General features: G+C 37.9%; 1 protein-coding gene across 1 annotated transcript in view; it reads right to left on the minus strand.

Annotated features, from left to right (window-relative positions):
- LOC117306030 (guanine nucleotide-binding protein G(i) subunit alpha) overlaps window positions 1-21,583 on the minus strand; it is a 47,420-nt gene that overhangs the window by 12,403 nt on the left and 13,434 nt on the right. Inside the window, exons 3-4 of the mRNA XM_033790875.1 lie at window positions 5,027-5,168; window positions 574-731 (exon numbers count right to left, since the gene is read on the minus strand). Of these exons, the coding sequence (XP_033646766.1) occupies window positions 574-731; window positions 5,027-5,168 (300 nt within the window). The remainder of the gene's footprint in view (window positions 1-573; window positions 732-5,026; window positions 5,169-21,583) is intronic.

Genomic DNA, 21,583 nt, shown 5'->3' on the forward strand with positions numbered 1-21,583 from the left:
CTATGGCGGCATACATTTTTCTGCGGTGGGTTTTGGTCATCATATATTCTTCACAAATCCATCATTTTCGTGAAATAATGCAGCTCACAACAGATTTTTTTTTTTTTTTTGATTGTTTTCTCACAGTGTTGTCTGCTGCCGTGCGTAGGCGTATATACATTCAACGGAAATGACGTGAGATGCAAGACGCATGAATTATTGGTCACCGACCGTATCTTGACTGCATAGCGTCAACGCAAGATTTGCGCGTCTTGCGTACACACGGCAGACTGTGAGAGTACAACACCCAGCAGGGTGGATATGTGCGCATTACAAGTCTTATTATTATTATTATTTGTTATTTAACAAAAATGGGAATTCCTTAACGTGAGGCACAGTCGTTCAGCTGGTTCTCTCTAGACCTGCTGAACCCCTACCCCAACCTGCCCCTCCCAATCACCGTCCCATCTTGATAAACTAAACTCACTATGAGGCAGAGTCGTTCAGCTGGTACTCCCTAGACCTGCTGAACCCCTACCCCCACCCCACCCCACCCCTCCCAATCACCGTCCCATCTTGATAAACTAAACTCACTATGAGGCAGAGTCGTTCAGCTGGTACTCCCTAGACCTGCTGAAGCATCCTTGGACTCCTCCATCGGCCCATAACCGCTTCATGACGGAGGCCAGCTCTGGGCTCAATTCACCTTCCTCTGCCTGGCCAGCCAGGGCGAACAACTGTCGGGCGTCGTCCTAATAAAGTAAACGGTAAGTAAGTCAAATAGTTAATGAATTTTGCATGGAGTTTGAACAAAGAAGAAATTTACTAAAAAGCGGGATTTAAATTAACAACCTACGGATTAATGTGCTGGCACTCTACCAACTGAGGTATCTAGACTTGTGTCTTAGTCTGTAGACCTTTTTCGAATTGTTACACAAGCATTGCCTTCTTTAGTCTCATTAGACCATAGAGTTATATATAAGAACTAGAGGGCGCACTGGCCTATATACGCGCTCCGGCAAGCGCGCAGGCGGCCATTTTCAAGTTGACAAAACTGGCATCTCACAGCGTGTGTTTGTGCGGCCATTTTGTAAGTTGAACAAACAGCATCGCCTGAGCGTTCAATAAAAAAAAACTCAAACGTGTATTTCATATTCAACGCACGTGCAGAATGACGCGCTTGTCATCTTGCGGTCCCGTGGCGTTTGTGCACGAAGCGCTCGTGCGCACTCTAGTTCTTATATATAACTCTATATATGCACTAGACAGTACAGTCTACTGCATAATAAGGGGATGTTACATGAAGTTGTTGTTAACATCCCGCCTGACAAGTCTGAAGAAGGTACTTTATAATGCATCAACTGCAAGGCCACCTACATGTACATATATTTTTCGCAATGCAGGAATTCTATTCGTAGATTAAAAAGGTGTCAAATTTGATAATAATAATAAAAATGAATACAAGATGTTTGTATGGCATAATGCAGGAGACTCTATGCTCAACACAAAACGTCAGTGAAAAGCAATTGTTACAAAAGAAAGATTCAAACACATGAGGCTTTAAAAGTCCCTTGAAAATCTGAAGAGTCAGCTTACACAGGCATTTAGTCTGGTAAACTGCAGTCTACTGCGTAATAAGGGGACATGTAACTACAGAAGGCACATTATGCATAAGGCAGCAAGGCCACTTATTTTAGGCAGTGCGGGAATAATTTGGACTCGTCAATTATTTTGAGTATTCAAGGTGTAATAGATGCTAAGCTACAGCAATAAAAAGCCATGCATTAATTACAGGCCGTTAACACTGAGAGCCAACCTTGGAATACAAGCAAATAAACAAGTGTCTCATCTCCCACATCGTTCTAGTGTTGTTTTTTTAAGGCAACATTGCGATAGATTGCACATCTGGCTAAGGGTTTCAATTGATGCACAAGTACGTCAACTCCCAAAACTTATGTATGTACATATGGGTGTCTCTCAATGTACGCATAATATTATTTATAAATTCAGCCATTTCTAAGTATATTTAAAAAACAAAAACAAAACTTAAAAATTAAAAAATTAAACAAACATATAGTACATGTATACAGAGAGACTGTTTATTAAGATTGTTTTCATCTTGCATCATGTACACCCACAAAACCATCTCTTTGAATAACGATCCCAGTTTGTTTAATCCATTGTTTGAAGTGAACTCACTGTCCGATATGTTTGTGTCTCTCAATGTACATCTGATGTACATGGATGCAGATGACATCTCGTCGACTTTAATCCAAATTTATTTCAACGTGCATCCAATGTACAGTGTACGCTCCACAGAACACTCTCTTTGTAAAACTATCACTGTTGACTGTTTGTTGTTTGTTTGTTTGTTTGTTTGTTTGTTTGTTTGTTTGTTTGTTTGTTTGGGTTTATAGAAACTTCCAGAAGGCAAACAAACAAACTGAAAGTGTCTGTTCAAAAACCAAACTGACATGGGCTACAGGATAACCTCAATATTTTAACTATTAACTTTTTGGGCCAAATAGACATATGTAGAGAGTCAAAGACTGCTTATAATCTATGATAATGATGCAATGACCCCTTGACATCATAGGCATAGTTTCCCACTAGGGTTTGTGCACAGTTTTCCAGCTTTGGCCAGCTATTTTCCATATCAAATACCCTCCGATGACTTCACGAGTGTTTCGAAGAAAAACAATTTTAACCATGTTTGAATGTGAGGTAAGAGACTTGTTATAATTTTTGTCTGTTTCCTTTGGACTCTATTAGAAAAATGTAATAACTATATATTTACTAACCGTATTTATAACGCGCCTTTTGCCAAAGGATACAAAGCGCCAGGTATTATTACTGCAAGGAGTGGGGCGAATTTTGAGATATAAGACCTAATCCTTAAGCACCATGTAATGGTTTACAAGTGGCTGTGGCGCAATATGCTGCCAATCCAGCCAGGAACACCGGGGCGAACCCCTTCTCTTTTCGATAAGTGCACTGGGTTCTTTTACATGCGTTTACACAACACATGGGACCAACGGCACCAAAGGACGAAGCAATGGTTATGTGTCTTGCTTAAGGACACAAGTGACTCACGGCTGGGGAATCAAACCCACACTCTGCTGATCAGAAACACCAGAGTTTGAATTCGGTGCTCTTAACCGCTCGGCCACGACACTTCCACGACATTTCAGAGCATCCTGTATCCCCTCTCTAATGAGTAACAGTACATGTAGGCTTGTATCCCAAACCCTTCGTGTGTACTTGTTGTCATATAGATGGTACAATGTAATTGTAGTAAGTATCCTACAAATTTATTTCATCTGAAGTGCCCCAGTTCATTATAAATTAGTACCCCGTTGATTACAAATCAGTGCCCAAGTTGAGTAGAAATCAAGAAAAGTATGTCAAAAAAAATACTAATTCGCTAAAGAAAATTTGCCAGCAGGCAATTTTGGGAAATTTCTGTGAGTGTCCATTTGAATCAAGCCTTTGGTAATTGTCAAAGACCAGTCTTCTCACTTGGTGTATCTCAACATATATGCATACAAAAAGATAATAATGGAAGAAAAAACACCCGCATTCACACATAGTTGTGTGCTTTCAAATGCTTGATTTAGGGACTTCAGAATCTAATTCTGAGGTCTTGAAATCAAATTTGTGGAAAATTACTTCTTTCTCGAAAACTACGTTACTTCAGAGGGAGCCGTTTCTCACAATGTTTTATACTATCAACAGCTCTCCAATGCTTGTTACCAAGTAAGTTTATTATTTTGAGTAATTACCATTAGTGTCCAGTGCCTTTAATACATGTACATGTTGTAGTAAGGTTGGTACCCGCTAGTTAACGCGCATGGAATCAACATTCTTGGTGAAAATACAGTGACAGCGCTATGCTTTTTTTTATCAAGTAGACACTGTATTCAACTGACATTTTCACAGGTGACTTTCATTGTCTGTCTTGATAATTTGGACAAAAAAACAGCATTACATTGACAAAAAACAACAATGACCCTACCTAAAAACAATCGCCTGCTTTTTTTAAAGGATTTGGGTACTTTTTCAAAATGTCCATAGATTTACATTAAACTTACAGGGTTTGAAGATAATGATAGTGGAAAGCTTCCCTTCAAATATTACTTACTGAGGTACTGTAGTTTTTGAGAAACGAGTAAAACAATGTAATGAAAATACGTTTGTAATGCTTAAAATAATGAGAACAAAATTATTTTCATGACATTGTTTTACTCATTACCCAAAAACTATAGCACCTCAGCACATAATATTTTCAGGGAAGCTTTCTACTACCATTATCTTCAAACTGTGTAAGTTTAGTGTAAATCTGTGGACATTGTGTTTTTTGTCCTACAAAAAGTACAAACACCCTTTAATTAAGCAGCAAGTTTGAGCAACCTATTCAAAACTCTGGCTCAAGCCCTTGTGCATTGCCACTTTTATTTTTGCTTAAAAAAATAACAAACAAATGGTTTATTTAGAGTTTTGCGGTAACATCAAGTAATGACTATCTCTAAATGAGTTGGGGTGGTTCTGAAAAGAACCACCTGTACCAGGGGTGTGTTTCACAGCTGTAACCAATAACTGTTGCGGACATTGTCCAGTGATCAACCAAATGGCAAGTTTAACCAAGACTGGACCAGTTTCCCTCCAGGTTAACGTTGCCCAGTGACCACTTCAGGTCTTGGATTTCATCTTTCGACATGTGGAAAGGGCAAGGCCATTTCATTTTGCAAAGGGCACTTCAATGGGAGGCTTTTAAAACGCTGGTGGCAGCAGACATGACTGTACTTTTTTGCAGCTCTGAGCATGAACGTACATGCTCAGTATTGCTTGTGTAGGTCTGAGCACGCACACTACTGGCAAAAACTGTGAAAAGGGATCGCTCAAAAGTCTCCCATTAGAAACCTTAAAGTCAAAGGGAGACTTTTGAAGGGCACCAAGGCCAAGATCAGGGGCACCTGAGGCCATGGGCCTCCGTTAGCTGCGTGTAATCCCAGGCCTGGACCATGGGAGGAAGAGGGTTTGAACCTACCGTTCTCTCGCCCTCTCCAAAGTCCACTTTGAGGGATCCCATAGCCCTGATGATAGCGATCATACTCTGTATGGTGTTACTGTACACGACTGGTTTATACTGCTTACAGTCCTCTTCAGAGTAACCTTCTTCATGGATAATCCTATCAAGAGAAGAAACAAAAAAACAAAGAATGTAATTTTACTCGGGGTTAAGGGATGAGATTGGACAAATGCGGACATTTCTGAAAAATTTCCCTAACTTTAAAAATGTTCAAACACGTGTTGAATCCATAGAAATATATCCGGAGAACGCTGAGCTCGGCCGCCCTCTGTGCCGACTGTGGACGCAATGTAGCGATACAAAGCGATACATGCATATGGCAAAATGATCATCGCAGGACACATGTGTATGGCAAAATGGCATCGCCCATAGACCGGATCTACATGTTTTTATTGGTCATAGTCCATGACGTCTACTGTATGGCAAATTTGCCATATACGCGAACAAAGATGGTATACGCACATCCATAAAAATGGTCTCACAGCGAAATCGCACGCAAAGTGACGCACTCGGCCCTCTCTGAGTTTTATTCCTATGGTTGAATCACACTACTAGCAACAGCCATAACTGCAGACAGCTTTTCCATTACGCGTATAAAAGAGCTTATTTCTTTAAAATGTCAATTCTCGATCACAAGGACAGTCTAAGGGATACTTAATATTAAGTAATTTATTTATCTCTAATTTATTTATGATTTTTTCGGTGAGGGGTGGTGATCCCGACCAATTCGAAGGATGCCAGCTATTGGTCAAATAGGACACATTAATGTGATCCTGATGATTCATCCGCCATGATGAATCATTCATGTCTAGAGCTGCTACATCTGCAATGTGACTAACACATTCATGTCAGTGCACAATATTCAACATTCAGCGAAAACAAAAAGTAAAATAACTGTGATTGGAAACCCGAACATGGCTGAAAAAAAAGCAAGTCTACGGGTTATCTTTAGTCTAGTATCCCTGGATGCTAAATACGTCTACAACGGGGGAAGGCATGGCATTACCCTTGCTTGGTAACCCAAGCCTGACAATTTATGCAGATGTTTCAGTGAAAAACACACCCTTTTCACTGCTCAAAGTGTGGGTATGTGCGTGGGCATGACATGCATGTTCTCTACATGCAGTTATTAAGTGAGTAAAATCTACAGAAATGTCACTCATTTCAAGCTCTGACACAAAAAAGGTCAACTTCAAAGACGTTTTAGGCAAAAGATTTTATCATCAGAAGTTGTTTTCAATCAAGGAGGGACAAAAGCTTTGGTCCAAGATTCTGGAAACTTCAGTCCAGAATCTTATTTTAAACAAGTCTCGGCTCACAGCATTACTTGATAATCTTATTTCATTATTTTTTTATTTTTTTAGATCCACCGTTCTGGGGTAGCATACAAAATAAGCACATAAACCAGTTTGAATGAGTCTCTTTACATTTACAAAAGGTCACCTATAAGGATTAGGGCTGTAAGGAATATGGACATTTGTACTAGAACAATTCAAAGGGCACAAAGGCAATGACCAGGGGCTTGTTGCCTCCAATGCCTCTGTGAAACAAGCTTCAAGTCTTCATTAATAAATTCCAACTTTGCATTCAGATAACTACAGTATACATGCATGGTACATGTATATATCTGGTCAGAAACAAAACATAATTTTTGATGGGATGATTCATAAGTTTTCTACCCTATTTCTGGTAGACATCATTCATAAAACTATGAGTTTGTTATAAGTTTTTACTATTTTCGTAACAAAAAAAAAGAGAAAAGGAAAAAGTTCAAAGCCACATTATGGTCCCTGCTATACATAAAGGGAATAGTTTAGCTATTGGTGTTTTTGTTGGTGTTTTTGTTTCATGTAGAACCATTATACTTGGTAATTACTCAAAATAATTATCAGCATAAAAAAACCTCACTTGGTGACGAGTAATGGGGAGAGGTTGATAGTATAAACATTATGAGAAATGAATCCCTCTGAAGTGACGTAGTTTTCAAGAAAGAACTAATTTTCAAGGAATTTGATTTCGAGACCTCAGATTTAGAATTTGACATCCCGAAATCAAGCATCTGAAAGCACACAACTTCCTATAACAAGGGTGTTTTTCTCTTTCATAGTTACTCGCAACTTTGTTGACTGATTTCGCTCAAATTTTCACAGGTTTGTTATTTTATGCATCTGTTCTTGAAAAGATTCGTCTTTGACAATTACCAATAGTGTCCAGTGTCTTTAAGTGGCAACAATGTAGGTAGGTAGGTGGAATGAGCCGATATTTATAACAAGAACACTTACCATTGCTCAGCAGTGCAAGGTTAATAAGGCACAGCAAATTATAAATGCAAGCATTGTACATACACCTGTACATGTAATGTGCCCTCCAAAATATCAAGGTAAGAACTCCATGTACAATTAGTACCTGTCCTCGCCTTTTATAAGGTTAATTATAATTTGAAAGATCCTCTAAATCCAGTTTCGTATTCAATCAATGACAATAGATTCTAGGGCGCTCATGACAAGCGGGCTTCATTCTATTGTGAAAGCAGACCTTGTGACTGCTTTAGAATTCTGCATCGACTGTCTTATAACAGGGGATCGTTGAATTTTTGCGATTGAACCATGAAACCGAAAATGTTCATGGCATGGAGAAAAAAAAAGACAGGGATCATTGATTCAAAGGAAGTGAAGAATATCCTGGTTCAGTTATAGTTTAACACGACCTTCGATGGACCTGGCAATGGTCATGGGTTCGAATCCCAACTGAAGAATATGACTACAGTCGAGTTTTTTCAAATGACTCAGGAAAGCACAGAGCATACAGTGAATTACAAAAATCAAAGTAAAATGGGTAAAATCAAACAGTATAATGTTGGTAATAGTTTTCTAAAAATGAAAGATGATGCTCATTGTAAAATATTATTGGTGGTTTGTGGGAGACAATTAATATTGAAGTACTTTATTGGTGCCATTATATATTTACAAAAAAGAAAAAGGGGGGGGGGCAATTCGCGACATTTCTGTGTGTGCCATTTTTATTTTAAAAATGTGATTTGTTCAGAATCATGCATGGCAAACAAAACCAAAGAAAACCACTAAAATATAACAGAAAATTCCTCTGATTGAACAAATAAAGAGAAACAAATCAAACTACAGTTGGCAAGGCCATTTTCATTTTGCAATTGTCCTAAATTGTATGGGTAACTTTGGAAGGGGCATCAAGGCCAATACTAGGGGCAACAAAGGCCATGGCCTTCGTTGCTTCCATAATTCCACATTGAAATTACATCATGGAAATTTCCTGATGTGTGGCCGGATCGCCGGGGCGACTGCTTCAAGTTGATTCAGCTCTGTGACCTGTCTATGTTATGATAAAAAGGTCTTCAATCCAGGCAAATCATTCACCCTCATCCCTCTCTACTTTACGGCCCTCTAAAAAATAACAGGAAGGGATAAAATGGCTGTTCATAATCAATCATTTTGTAATTGCATTCCCACCATCCAAGAAAAAGAAGAAGGAAAAAAAAACCTCACAGTGGCAGACTTCAGAGTTATTGACAGTGAAAACAGAATAAATATCAAAAGAGATGAGATGAAATCACATCAGTGTCTGAAGGCAGTCCAGGAATTAAGACAAATGGTGTTCAGACTGTTGTCTGGTTGCCACCAAAAGCCAACCATTGAAATATTGTTATGTTTTGTTTCTTCTTTACATCTTTTTAATAAACTCTTTTGAAAAAGGACGTCCAAATTGCCGAGTAAATTGGGATTTGGAATTCACACTCGACCGCAGGCCAGAGTCCAGTTATTTTAGCGTCGGGCTAGTTAACTTATGACCGGACAAGCCTGGTTGATTTCTGTTTTTCACTTGCATTTTAACATGCCAATGTCTTATAGTACCTTCTTGGAAAAATTTGACATAGATGAATCTGGTGAATATTTTTCAATCTGGAGTGTCAAATTATATTCACACTTCCCATTAATAAATGTACAAGCAAGCCAAATGAGGTGCATCTCCTAGTGCTTGTTCAACTCATTTTGCTTCTGGTCTTGTATAATAAATTTTGGTCCAGTAAATATTTTTTTAAGCAAATGAACCCTGCGGTCTTGTGGATTTTCTCATAAAATTTGAGCCATGTAAAATAAGTCCTTCAGAGAGAGATAAACTTAACATAAAGTACATTGTAGGGTGACCAGATTTATACTTCAGTATGTTTTTGATCAATGAACACCTATACACCCCTCTGAAAAAAATAAACCGAGCAAAATAAAATCATTTCTGTTTTAAAGGCAGTGGACACTATTGATAATTACTCAAAATAATTATCATCATAAAACCTTTCTTGATTACAAGTAATGGGGTGAGGTTGATGGTATAAAACATTGTGAGAAACAGCTTTCTCTGAAGTGACGTAGTTTTCGAGAAAGAAGTAATTTTCCACGAATTTGACTTCGAGACCTCAAGTTTAGAATTTGAGGTCAGAAAGCACACAACTTCGTGTGACAAGGGTGTTTTTTCTTTCACTATTATCTCGCAAATTCGACGACCGATTGAGCTCAAATTTCCACAGGTTTGTTATTTTATGCATATGTTGAGATACATCAACTGTGAAGACTAGTTTTTGACAAAGATTATGTGTGCCTTGTAAGTATGATCTGCAGTATCAAAACAATGTCAATGGAGATCTGGTGGCCAGTAATCATACATTACATCCATGTACAACATGATGCATCTAACAATACAATTTCTTACGGTACTCTAAATACCAATGTCACGCGAGGAAATAATTCGGAGGGAAACCAGTATTTCCAGAGCCCCACCGGTAAAACTAAAACTGTCCTTACGTACTCATTCATGTAATGTACACTGTGCACAAATTTATTGATTTTGCTTATTGTCAACAATAAACTAAAAAATTATTGTAAAAACATTTGATGCTTTCCTCTGTCATGTCTGTCCAGCTGTCAGGAAAACAAAATCATGTTACATTTTGATAAAAATCTAGCCTTCCGTTCCTATTCTCCATCACAACTTTTAGTGGTTAAAAAGGACATACAACCCGATTGCGAGATTCACAACAGAAAGGTTCCGCATCTAGTCTTCCTTGTTTGGCAGCGAGCCAGTTACTCCCAACAAAACTTTACCGACAGTTATTTGTATATGATACATAGAAATCTTTGATCACCATTTACACATGTTTGTGACTTGTACAAATTGGGAACAGGTCAAAATAGCAAGTTTTGTAGTTACTTTCTACTTAACACTCCTGATTGAAAATACATGTTTTCTACACCACAAGATGCATTCTATTTAACCTCTGTCAAATTTTCAGTCCCCAAAAATTAGTCATTGTTCTTTGTACTACAATGTTAAAATAGAGGGGGGGGGGGGGGGAATATGCGTGCGTTCTCCAGACTGATGCTTCAATGGGAGACTTTGGGACGCTAGGTGGCAGCAGACTTACCAGGTAAGTTTCCATTGTTTACGTAGTTCTGAGCATGCGCACATGACCGAGAACAATGGATTTTACCTGGTAAGTCTGCTGCCACCAAGCGTCCCAAAGTCTCCCATTGCCTCAGTCTCCCCTGGTCATTGCCATGTTCCCCCTTGCAATGTTCCAATATAAGTTGACAATTTCTTCACACAGATGCCCTTTACTGAGGAAAAAACTCCTTTGTGCGCCCTTGCCCTTTCTAAAGCTGGTCCTAGATCTGGGCCTAATTTGCGGCTGAACGAACAATCACCCCAATCAATGAATACCTCAAACCTAAAAATGCTTTGGATCTATCAAGTTCTTTTTCAAAACAAGGTTGTTCGTATGGATTGGCCGACAAGAATGTACCAACAGAAATGTATGTTTTTTGGAAGGGGGGGGCGAGAACATTGACAACAATATCGCTTTATTTCTATGATTCAGTTGTAGATCGCCAGAGCTGTTTACCATAAATCTAGGGCTTACCCTTCCCTTGAAAAGAAGACAAAGAAAAAATCAAACAGAAAACAGAAAAAGCATAACATCGCCAGAAAAAAAAACTTCAAACACCTGCATATAACACCCAAGCAAGGTCATGAATACACATCCAATCAGTTTCACTATGCTACATGTACAGAGACCTCGTTTCATCTGCATGAAAATCAAAAGTGTGAAGAAAAAAACATGGGCAAGAAATTTTCCATGATTACTAAAATGTCTACTTCCTGTGTAGCTTTTGAGTCTATACTACGTACTTGAACTTTATGCTATACCTGGGGTCGATTTCACAAAGAGTTAGCCTAGGAGATATTAAAAACGTATGTACAGTCCTAAGTTAGAAAGAGTAACTCGTCCTAACCCGAGATAAGACTAGTCTTAACTCTTTGTGAAATCCACCGCAGGTCTCAAATTTAACACTGGACTGCAGTACTTTTAGCATTGGGCCAGAAAACTCACTACTGGACAAGCCCAGTGGTCAGTTAACGGAAAAACAGTAAACCTTCATTGTGTAGTATCTTTGGTCCAGTAAAAATGTTGAGCTACGTGTACAAGCCGCTGCAGTATTGTGGTTAACCCCCTGTAATTCGAGCCCTGTATACCTTCCACTAAATAATTCGGAGGGGAACAGTTCATATTTCCCAAACACAGTTTAATTTGTTGGGTTTTTGGGGGTTTTTTTTAAGGGAAGTTCAACTTCAACTGACGAAGAGTGTACAGGAAATATTCCCAGCTGAAGAATCTGGACCTAAATTTCTACTCAGCCGGATACCAGTCATAGATAGTACAATATGACATGGTTGTATTTTGGCTTGTGGGAACTTTATTCTGGTAAACCTAATTTTATTGAGCCTAGCTACTTTTGGGACTAAGTAGCTCTATCAAATTGGGCCCTGGGTTGTTTGGCAGGGCAACAAAACCTACCGATCAAATTGTTCTGGTGAGGAAAACAATGTGCTCAGTCGATTTTTTTACTCAGCTGGGGCCCAATCTCATAGCACTGCTTACCACTGAATTATACGCTTACGGTGTCCTGTAATAAAGGGCATGATTCTGTTTGCCAAGTGCAGACTGCAGAATTTTATGCTAAGCAGAGTCACAAAATTGGGCCCAGATAGGTCTACTTAACAGAAGAAGGGAGAAGGATAACAGCTTTACAAATTTGCCTAATTAGGAAAAAACATTCACCTGGAACCAGTGGCAAACCACACCCAATTACATTCCATGTTTAGCTGGCAACCTATTTATGCCAAGCAAAAAAATGTGTACCTAGTATTGATCTATGAAATGAACCTCTGCTCTGAAGTGGAATTTCCATTTAAAGCTCCCCCCCCCCACCCAGCAGTGAAGGAGACACGCATGACTACACAGTCAATTAGTATCAAGAGCCAACCTGTGAAGTATGAACATTAAAGAGATTATTGAGCACCACCTGAAACATACATTGCTATTTAAGTATCCTAGAATGTCAGTCATCTCACCACTAAAGCAATGTCGCCCCCTAGAAATTTCCCACCCAGCAAAGTCGCCCCGTGACACAGGGGTTCTCCAACCCTTTTTTGATACAGTACGGGGACCAATTTTGTTTAACAGTTCTGCATAGCACTGAATGCTAATATTGAGTAGCAAATCGTGAATTTAGAGCAGCAACCGACACAATTTATGTAGCATTTTGCTTTGCTATACAAGGGAAATCAATCGCTGTACACAACATAAATGAGTACATAACAAATTGGAGAAAGACAATTGAAACCTCAGCAAATATCAGTATTTTGGTAAACAGAGACACATCCAATGAAAGTACCCTTTGCAACATGAAAATGGCACTGCCCATTCAAAGATGAGCTTCCAGGCCAGGACCACAAAAATCAACAATCCACTTTAACCAAGATACATGTAGTAAACAGCATGTTTTTCAAGTAGAACTGGACTTTCTCCTCAGCAAACACAGAGCCATTAACTTGTACAGCATACATTGTGCATATTTATTCTTTGCATTAACACTCCCTGCATCCCAACTCGGGAGATATAGATCTCAGTGAACTGGAAAGAATTTCTATTTCAGGATTTTGGGTTTTTTTTTTTTTTTATTGCTAGAATGGACACTCGTTTTAGAACGATACATGAGAAACAGGGCCCAATTTCATGACTCTGCTTACCGTAAGCACAAAATCTGCGCTACGGAATTCTGCGCTTACGGCAAGCGTATTTCACAGGTTAGCGGCGAATTTTGGCTTCTGCGCGTGCGTACTCCACACGTTACTAGCCATTAGTAAGCGCAGAATTTGACGGTAAACAGAGCCATGAAATTGGGCCCAGGCTTGATAGTTCATTCTCAAAAGGGCAATTCAGCTTTATTCCCATGGTACGGGGCACCTCTATGTGAAAGTCTGAATTTCTAGTTGGGTGCTTTAAGGGGCACCGCAACATTGCCTCTGTTGCCCAGGTCTTGGCCCGAAAGAATTATGTTCTCAGGCCGATTTAAAATAGGGAGATAATTCCATTACTAGGGACAAATTGCGTCGAGACAAGTTGAAGTTGAGAATTAAATCAATTAAGTTGGTTAAACTGTTTTTCAGGAAACTTGTAATGATGCAGCTACAAAATGTAGGATTGATGAAGCGTAACTCAATATTGATGGCTATTAATGATACAAACTTCCTAGATTTTTTTATACTGCATGCAAAATTTTAATTTTAATTTCTCCCACAAATGAAGTGCAAGGCTCTCCCGAAACCTAGTGAATTGCAGGCTGATATTATGCATGAATTGTAGCCAATATGGAATTGTTTTTAAAATAATAATATAGAATACATTGTGGAAGTGTCGTGGCCGAGCGGTTAAGAGCACCGAATTCAAACTCTGGTGTTTCTGATCAGCAGAGTGTGGGTTCGAATCCCCAGCCGTGACACTGTGTCCTTGAGCAAGACACTTAACCATTGCTTCGTCCTTCGGATGGGACGTAAAGCCGTTGGTCCCATGTGTTGTGTAACGCATGTAAAAGAACCCAGTGCACTTATCGAAAAGAGAAGGGGTTCGCCCCGGTGTTCCTGGTTATGGCTGCTTAATGCGCCTTAGCACCTTGTAAACCCTTATAAGGTGCTAAATAATTGGGTCTCAGAATTCATCACTGCAATTACCTATCTTTCTGAAAGTTTGTATATACTCAGCGCCTTGAGTACCTTGTTTGGTAGATACGTGCGCTATATAAGACTTTGATATAATACATAATATTTTGGTTGTTGACTTGAGATTAAATTCACCAAAATCATGAATATAAAACCATTAAGAATACCCTTGATTAGATAAAAATAAAGTAAAACCAAAATCATTTCGAAGGACCGTGTTTTAATTTTAGCTTCCAAAACTTTGGTCCAGAATTTCTGAAACAAAAATCCTGCAAAAAGCCCTGTTTAGTGACACAATTTGTATTATTTTGTTTTAATACTATAAAAAAATACTATACTATAAATGAAAAAGGTGTGACGATTGAACCCCATTTCAAGAAGTGGACACAAACATCACAACATGTAATACTCATAAACATAAAGACATCATCATGCCAACTACATCCACACGAGCCGGCCATTTATATCCACACACAAACAGTGCGCCATCATTCCTTCTAATTCCCATTACGTTTGCTTGTACGATCATGGCACAGCAATCACTAATGATAATAATAATAATAACCCATCCTCCATGTCTACCCTCCTCTCCTTTGCTACTGATATTACATTATCCACTCCAGGGCTGCAGGCGAGCTTCGAGCTCACAGACGGCCACAGAAATGGCTGAATCTCACCCCCCTTACCTTACCCGCACACACACACAAAAACACGCGTCGCTTATTACATGCAAATTAAGGCATTAAATATTCCCCCTATCAGTGTGTGCAGGTGGCATACTGCACCACAGTGGCAGTGTCTCTCTGCAGGTTTTCTATTTGCACAAATATCCTCTCTGCCCACTGCATGAGGGCTTCATGTACGATGTACAGTATGCTGGGGTATGGCGTGGTGCAGTCAGGCCGTACAAACGATCATGATAACAAGTGATGGTGACGAACCACCCGGAAACAGCGGCATATTATCAAGGGTTACTGTTCATATAGGAACAGGCTTCTGTGTTCACACACACACAGTCACACACAATGTCATGGAATTACATGGAAAAAAAGGAGTAAACTCATTACACATTCGTACTGTTCTTGTGAACAAAAACTAAACATCAAAAATTTTAACAAATGTAAAGATTAAAAAATTACAAAATTACAAAATAATGGTAAACAAATCAATAAAACTAAGTCAATGTTTTCAATAAAACAAATTTTTCATTGTACAATCCAAAATAAGTTTTCCCTGTGGTTTAATACATGTACTTCATAAATTATACAATCCTGTTCTAGCCAAGTTTTTCTTTGTTCTTTGTTAAAAAAAAAAAAACACTATTAAATAAACACTTAACCCACAACAATACAATATGTCTAAATGGAAAAGATAAAAAATGTAACTTTTATATCTTTAGAAAAGTACAGTGCACGTATTGTCTATATAACGTGTAAAGCTTTATGTTTTTTCCATAGATTTACATTCAGTTTTTCACCCCATTCTTTTTCTGAATGTAATTTCCGATAAATATTGACATCGCCTTAGCAACCTACTCCAGGGCAATACTAATGATTTGTTTTAACGGTTAATTTGGAGCTCGCAACAACCTTTGCAGCTCGGCTACGCACAGCCGATCTACCTAATTGAAATTCAAAAGGGTCGTTAACACTTTACCTTTCAGAATATCAATCACTTGGAATCGGTAACAACTCTTTTCTGCCTCAGTAGTGAAATCAAGAAAGTACGTGTAAAGCATCGGCTATGTTGGCAGATTTGATAATGAGCGAGACGTGCCAAGAATCAACACAATTTAGAAACTAAATTAACTGTTTTCTCTTTCAAAAGTTTTCCTTTCTTGCGTGTTCACTTATTATGTCCATTAAAACCAAGAAATGGGAGACAGTAACATGTAATATATTTTTTATTTCAATATGTGAAATTTAACATGTGAGCTCATTTCTAAATTATTTTACTTAGAAAGTTAGCGGTTGAAAATTGCTTTCCAAGCAAAATATTTTACATGTATGAGATTCAAAACATTTTAATGGCCTGACGTTTTTTACTCGAGCAGAGACTTTCTGTGGTGCTTATAATTATTTTTGTCAAATTTGCCCAAAATCTGATTTGACTAAATATTTAGACCTGGTTTTGGGTTCTTCTTTTCTTTAACATTTACATTAACTCAAAGTGTTATCTAAACAAAAACATTGAAAAACAAAAATGCAAGTGATATTGTCATTTTCCATAATACAATAATTTTGGGAGAAACCCTAAGCATGTTTAATGTACATAGTACATGTAATACGTGTACATGTAACATCAAAGTGCAACATTTATTAGGCATAATAATGTGCAAATCTCAGTAAAAATACACTCAACGTTCGTGCAACATAAACATGACTAGAATACATCATCACAGGAACAGCATCTGCTAATAAAATTTGTTTGAATTTTGAGCTATTTTTAGCGCATCTGGCGAATGGCGGCGAGTACAATTCACGAGAAGTCCAAACATCCAAAAATAATCATCATGTTTCCAAAAATACATTCCAAGTGTCAAACTCACTGAGGGTCTGATCAGTGCGCATGGCTAAGTACCTAGCCACGCTCCAATTTAACGAAGCTGCGCAAGCATAGAAAATAGACAAGACGCTAAGCACAAGACAGTTGTGATGCGATCAAGCTAACTGAGTTGTTTGTCGGAAATATCATTATGGAGAAACAGGAGGGGGTGATAACTTCATAAATATTTTGTTTTAATTTTTATTTTAATCCCAAAATATATCTAACTTCATGTTGCCTGGTTTCCTCAGCAGAAATTTATCAAGCCATATTTTCTGCTTAAACAGCTCTAATACAACACAAATTTCTGCTATGCATAATGAGCAGGGTACCAATCACAAGTAATACACATTACATTACTTTGCCTGGAACCACACTGCCTGGAACCCTCTTCTTCCTAGCAAGACTTTTCTGTGCTTAGCAAATTTTAATGCTTTATACTGCTTCATGAAATTTAGCAATGTTTTATTATCTTAGATAGAGGGTTTCTCTAGAACAGACGCAGAGATATCGATTGAGTAACCATAATGTGCGCACCCCCGCCTCTCCGTAACGAGTGCCACGTCTGTGCATGGAGGAAGGTCTCTGCTGTATGTGTGACCCGGCCCAAATTATGAGCAGTGCCTCGCCTTCTGTCGCAGCTAAAAAATTATAAATATCAGCATTACATTCGATATGCACGAAGGTGCATGTACATGCCAAAATGCGTTGTGGGCCCACACCAAAGAAGGGAGAGGGAGGCAAGGGGATTCTTTATTAGCATACTTGACGGCTGGCAAGTCTTGTAGCAATCAATGGCCATGGTATTGGTTCAGAAAGATAGGCATTGAACGCACAGGGAGGCGGGTGAGAGTGGCGTAACCAAAGGCGACAGCTCTCATGCTTAATTTAATCCTAACCTAGGCTGTTGTTCACTGAGTACTGCATGCACCTCGAAGTACCCCCCCCCCCCTTACCACAATGAGTAATGGGAGGAAAATTATAATTTTTTAAACGGCCCCCAGTCTCCAAAGTTCATGCCCATCAATTTTATTTAATATGTGGTTGTTTATTTGTTTTAATTTCATCGTGTGAAGGGGGTTACATGGCGCATTAGGGACAGACACTTCAAATTGATTTAAGTGGACGATGGTCGTTTATAATGCATGGTGTGTAGACCCTATCTCATTGGTTGTCAAATCAACTTCAGTATAATTACATGGAGAGTCCAGTGCGATGAAACAGAACAGCGTTACGGTATGCTGTGCGGGGTTACTGTTTATACCGGATGTATGCAGTCAGCCTAATTAAAAGCAATAGGCATAAAAAGCAATTCACAATGCGTGCGTCATGGGAAGTTATTGACATGCTGAATAGAAGGGGAGATGAGTATAATTAACGCTAAAACCTCACATTCTGTTTGTTTTGGGAAATGTTTTCTTAAAACTTCTTCGCCTTTTATAGGATTCCATTCATGTCCAACACTATTATTTTAAAGTAAAAAGACATTCAATTCAAATAGTCCCAGTCCCTCTCTTGACAAAGTGTAATTAGATTTGTTTGTAATGTTTATTCGAATCTATGGGGGGAATGTTTATTGGCATTCTTGATTTCATGTAAACAGGCTTTTAAAATAATGTAACTGTTTTAACATTTGAGAGAGATTCTGCTCGAGTCGAAGCATAAGAGAAAATAAAATAAAAAACAAACAAATATCATAATCAAATAAACACACTAATAACAACAAACTAATCGAATAAAATAGAACAAATTAATTTAACTTATTTCAATGCAACATAAATTTTCTGATAAATTATTCCCCACCCCAACAAGCTATAATAGTCAAAATTGTCGGAGAAAAAGCCTACATAATCCACAAAACAGGTAACTATGACCAAAACAGAAGCAACAAAATTATAAAATAATAAACCCTAGCTGTAATGAAAAAAAGAGTCTGCTTAAAAATAGACTATGTACATGGATACAAAAATCATAGCTTTGGTATCAGTGAAATTTAACTCTCTCCTGTAAAAGCTATTTAAGTAACAGTGAGACAAGGATTTGATGACTCTGATCAGCTTACAATGTACGTGTGGGCTGCATTTAAGCGAGGTTACAGATAAAAATATGGATGAAGTTGTGTAACTTGCTAACAAAATATCAAAAAATGTTTTTAGGTTAGAACTTTTCTGATGGATAGTCTAAAAGCTTTGTGTCACTAGTCATTAGAATTTAATCCGTCAGAACTACTGTCCTATTTTAGATTTGTTTTTTTGCGATCAGATCTATTTTTTCTTGCCAAGTTGAACAAATAGACAGTATTGGTAAGGCATAAAAAACAAATGTTATGTTGGCATATAACGGGCCCAAAAGTATAGGGTAGGTAGGTAGGGATTTTGTTCCCCCTTCCAGCAACGAAAATGACATATTTTCTAATCGTTTCAGGCGGTAGTATACATGACAACAAATATTTTTAAACTCTTGATGACATTTATTTTATTTTTATATCTTTAATAGATGTTAATCATTAAATTTCTTCCCTTTGAAAAGATAAAAATATCCAGGGTCGGCTGTATTTTTAGGGTAGGTCGGGTTACGCCAACGTAACATGTTTTTTTTTTTTTATGCCTTACAGGTAAAATAGATTCTTGATATTCATAAATAGTCCTGTCACTGTATGTACAAACTGTATTGTCACCTTTTAGAGATGCACATGTCTACATGTTTATTGCAAAGTTCTTGTCATGGAGGCAGCAAAATAATACAGAGGGGAAAAAATCTTCTTCTTCGCAGGCTTTCATTCATGTGTTTTTCAAGCCAGGCAGTCCACATTTATTTGCCCTTTTTTTGGTAGACTCAACACACAGACACACACAAAATACACAAATAAATCAAGGCTAAAAAAGGGGATCGTGTAACATTACGCGTACACATTTTCCTTTTTGTTTTTTATTTTTTAAATGCCAAATGTCATTAGGAAAAGTGACGTGACTGCTGTAGATTATTGCAGCTAAAGTATCAACATCGGATCCAAAATAATACCTATTTTTAAAGACTAGAAACACTTCCTGCTAAAATTCACACAAAGTTTGTACAAAATGTGTGCGTGGAGTGGAATAAAAAGTACAAACTGCTCTTTCCTGTTTGCTTGTTTTTGTTTTGTTTTCTGAAGGAAAAATTACCATTTAATGAGATGAAGCTTTCAGACTGATTTGGATTGATCGACTGGTGTATTTGTTGCCAACGAGACGATTGGAATAAATTATTGTCCAAAAATATCTTCTTCTTTTTTTTAGATTTCAAAAGCTGTAAAGATACCGGTACAATTACATGCACAGTGTAATTATAAAACGGTATCTTATTATGATTTGATGAGAAAATTAATTGATAACCCTTTTAGAAAAAATTGTTTCGGGTTCGTGCTGAGATCCATCTGTAAACAATGCTAACAGCAATTTAATTGATGACCCCCCCAACTGAATTGTGTTTCGGAAGACCCATGATTCGGCTAGTTGGTCAAAAGCTTCTCCATTTCAGCATTGACTCAGCACGCACAAACGTGCATTTCTATTGATTCAAGACCATTATGTTGCCATGACAACTACATCAGGGTTAAACCTTTGGGCTTTGAGGGACTCTGCTCACAATAGACCGACAAAATATTCCTCATATTAATCTGCAGTTAAAACTTCCTTGAATCACAGCGTGGCCGTGATGTAACAAACAAGACAATATTCTGTTTTTCTATGAAATTGGTTTACGTTTCCGTCCCATTCTGCGTCCTCCATTATTTTTTTTATATATTTTTTAAATCACCTTGATTGAAAAATTAATCGTTAATATGCCAACCCTTTTCAAATCTGTGTTATGCCTACGTGTAATTATAAGAGCAGAATTGCGTCCCCATATGATCACATTTCGGAAAAATAGCCAAGCCATTTTTTTTTTCAATGATCGTCAGATCAAATTCACAAAATATCTAAATTATTTAGAATGCTTTGCATTGGTAGGGATTTTAATACCAAGATAAACATCAAGCAGTTTTATATTCAGTGTGCTTTATCCAAACTAAAAATTTGGTTCAAGAACGCCCCATAGTTTCGAAACTACATGGGAAGACACCCTGCAAGGTGTCATGAAAATGCACTTTGGCCGAATGTTGTTGAATGAAGCTCTGCAATCCCACAGAGTTTTCAATGTGCCTTTGGAAGAGCAAAGAATCCAGTTGTGTCTCAACGTTCACTGCATCATAAACATGTACATGTCCATTGCCTCGTGAAATGCCAGGCTTCAATCAAATGTTAATTGTGCACTGAACAATGCAGTTGGTTAGCTAAAAAAGAAATCGGGGCGAGTGCTATCCATGGTTAAATGTCAAAGACCTGAAAAGATGACGTCCGTGGGCGTTCTCAAGTCAGAAGCAGGGTTCATTATAAGCAAATAGGGAGGTTAAGATGCAGAGAACACTAGACAGCTATTTCCTGTCATCCACAGATTTTAAGATTTTTTTTTTTAAAAGGTTATTTATCATCCAACAGAAATTGAAATTTACACTGAAATATTTCCTCTTCTGTGGCTTTGTTTTTTAAGTCCTAAACCAAAAGTGTAAATTTGTTAAATTTAACTGAAGTCAAAGCCATGGTTCATAAAGAACTATAAAGGGACCGAGGTGTTTTCATATTGTTTATGCCATCACTGTTCCAGTTAGAGCTTTAAAAATAATATTCATTTGTTCCAAGGGGATCTGATTTCTGAATAATTATCGCAAATTTCAAAAATCCTTACCCCAAATTTTCAAAATCCATATCCCAATTTTCCTGGTTTTGATCATTGGATCCAGTGCAATAAACAAAAGTTTAGAAAGTTGAACCAGCTAAAGTACGCTCAGCATGAGACCAGGCAATCGTT

Source organism: Asterias rubens, chromosome 2, assembly GCF_902459465.1.
Source record: "Asterias rubens chromosome 2, eAstRub1.3, whole genome shotgun sequence".
NCBI classification, from domain to species: domain Eukaryota; kingdom Metazoa; phylum Echinodermata; class Asteroidea; order Forcipulatida; family Asteriidae; genus Asterias; species Asterias rubens.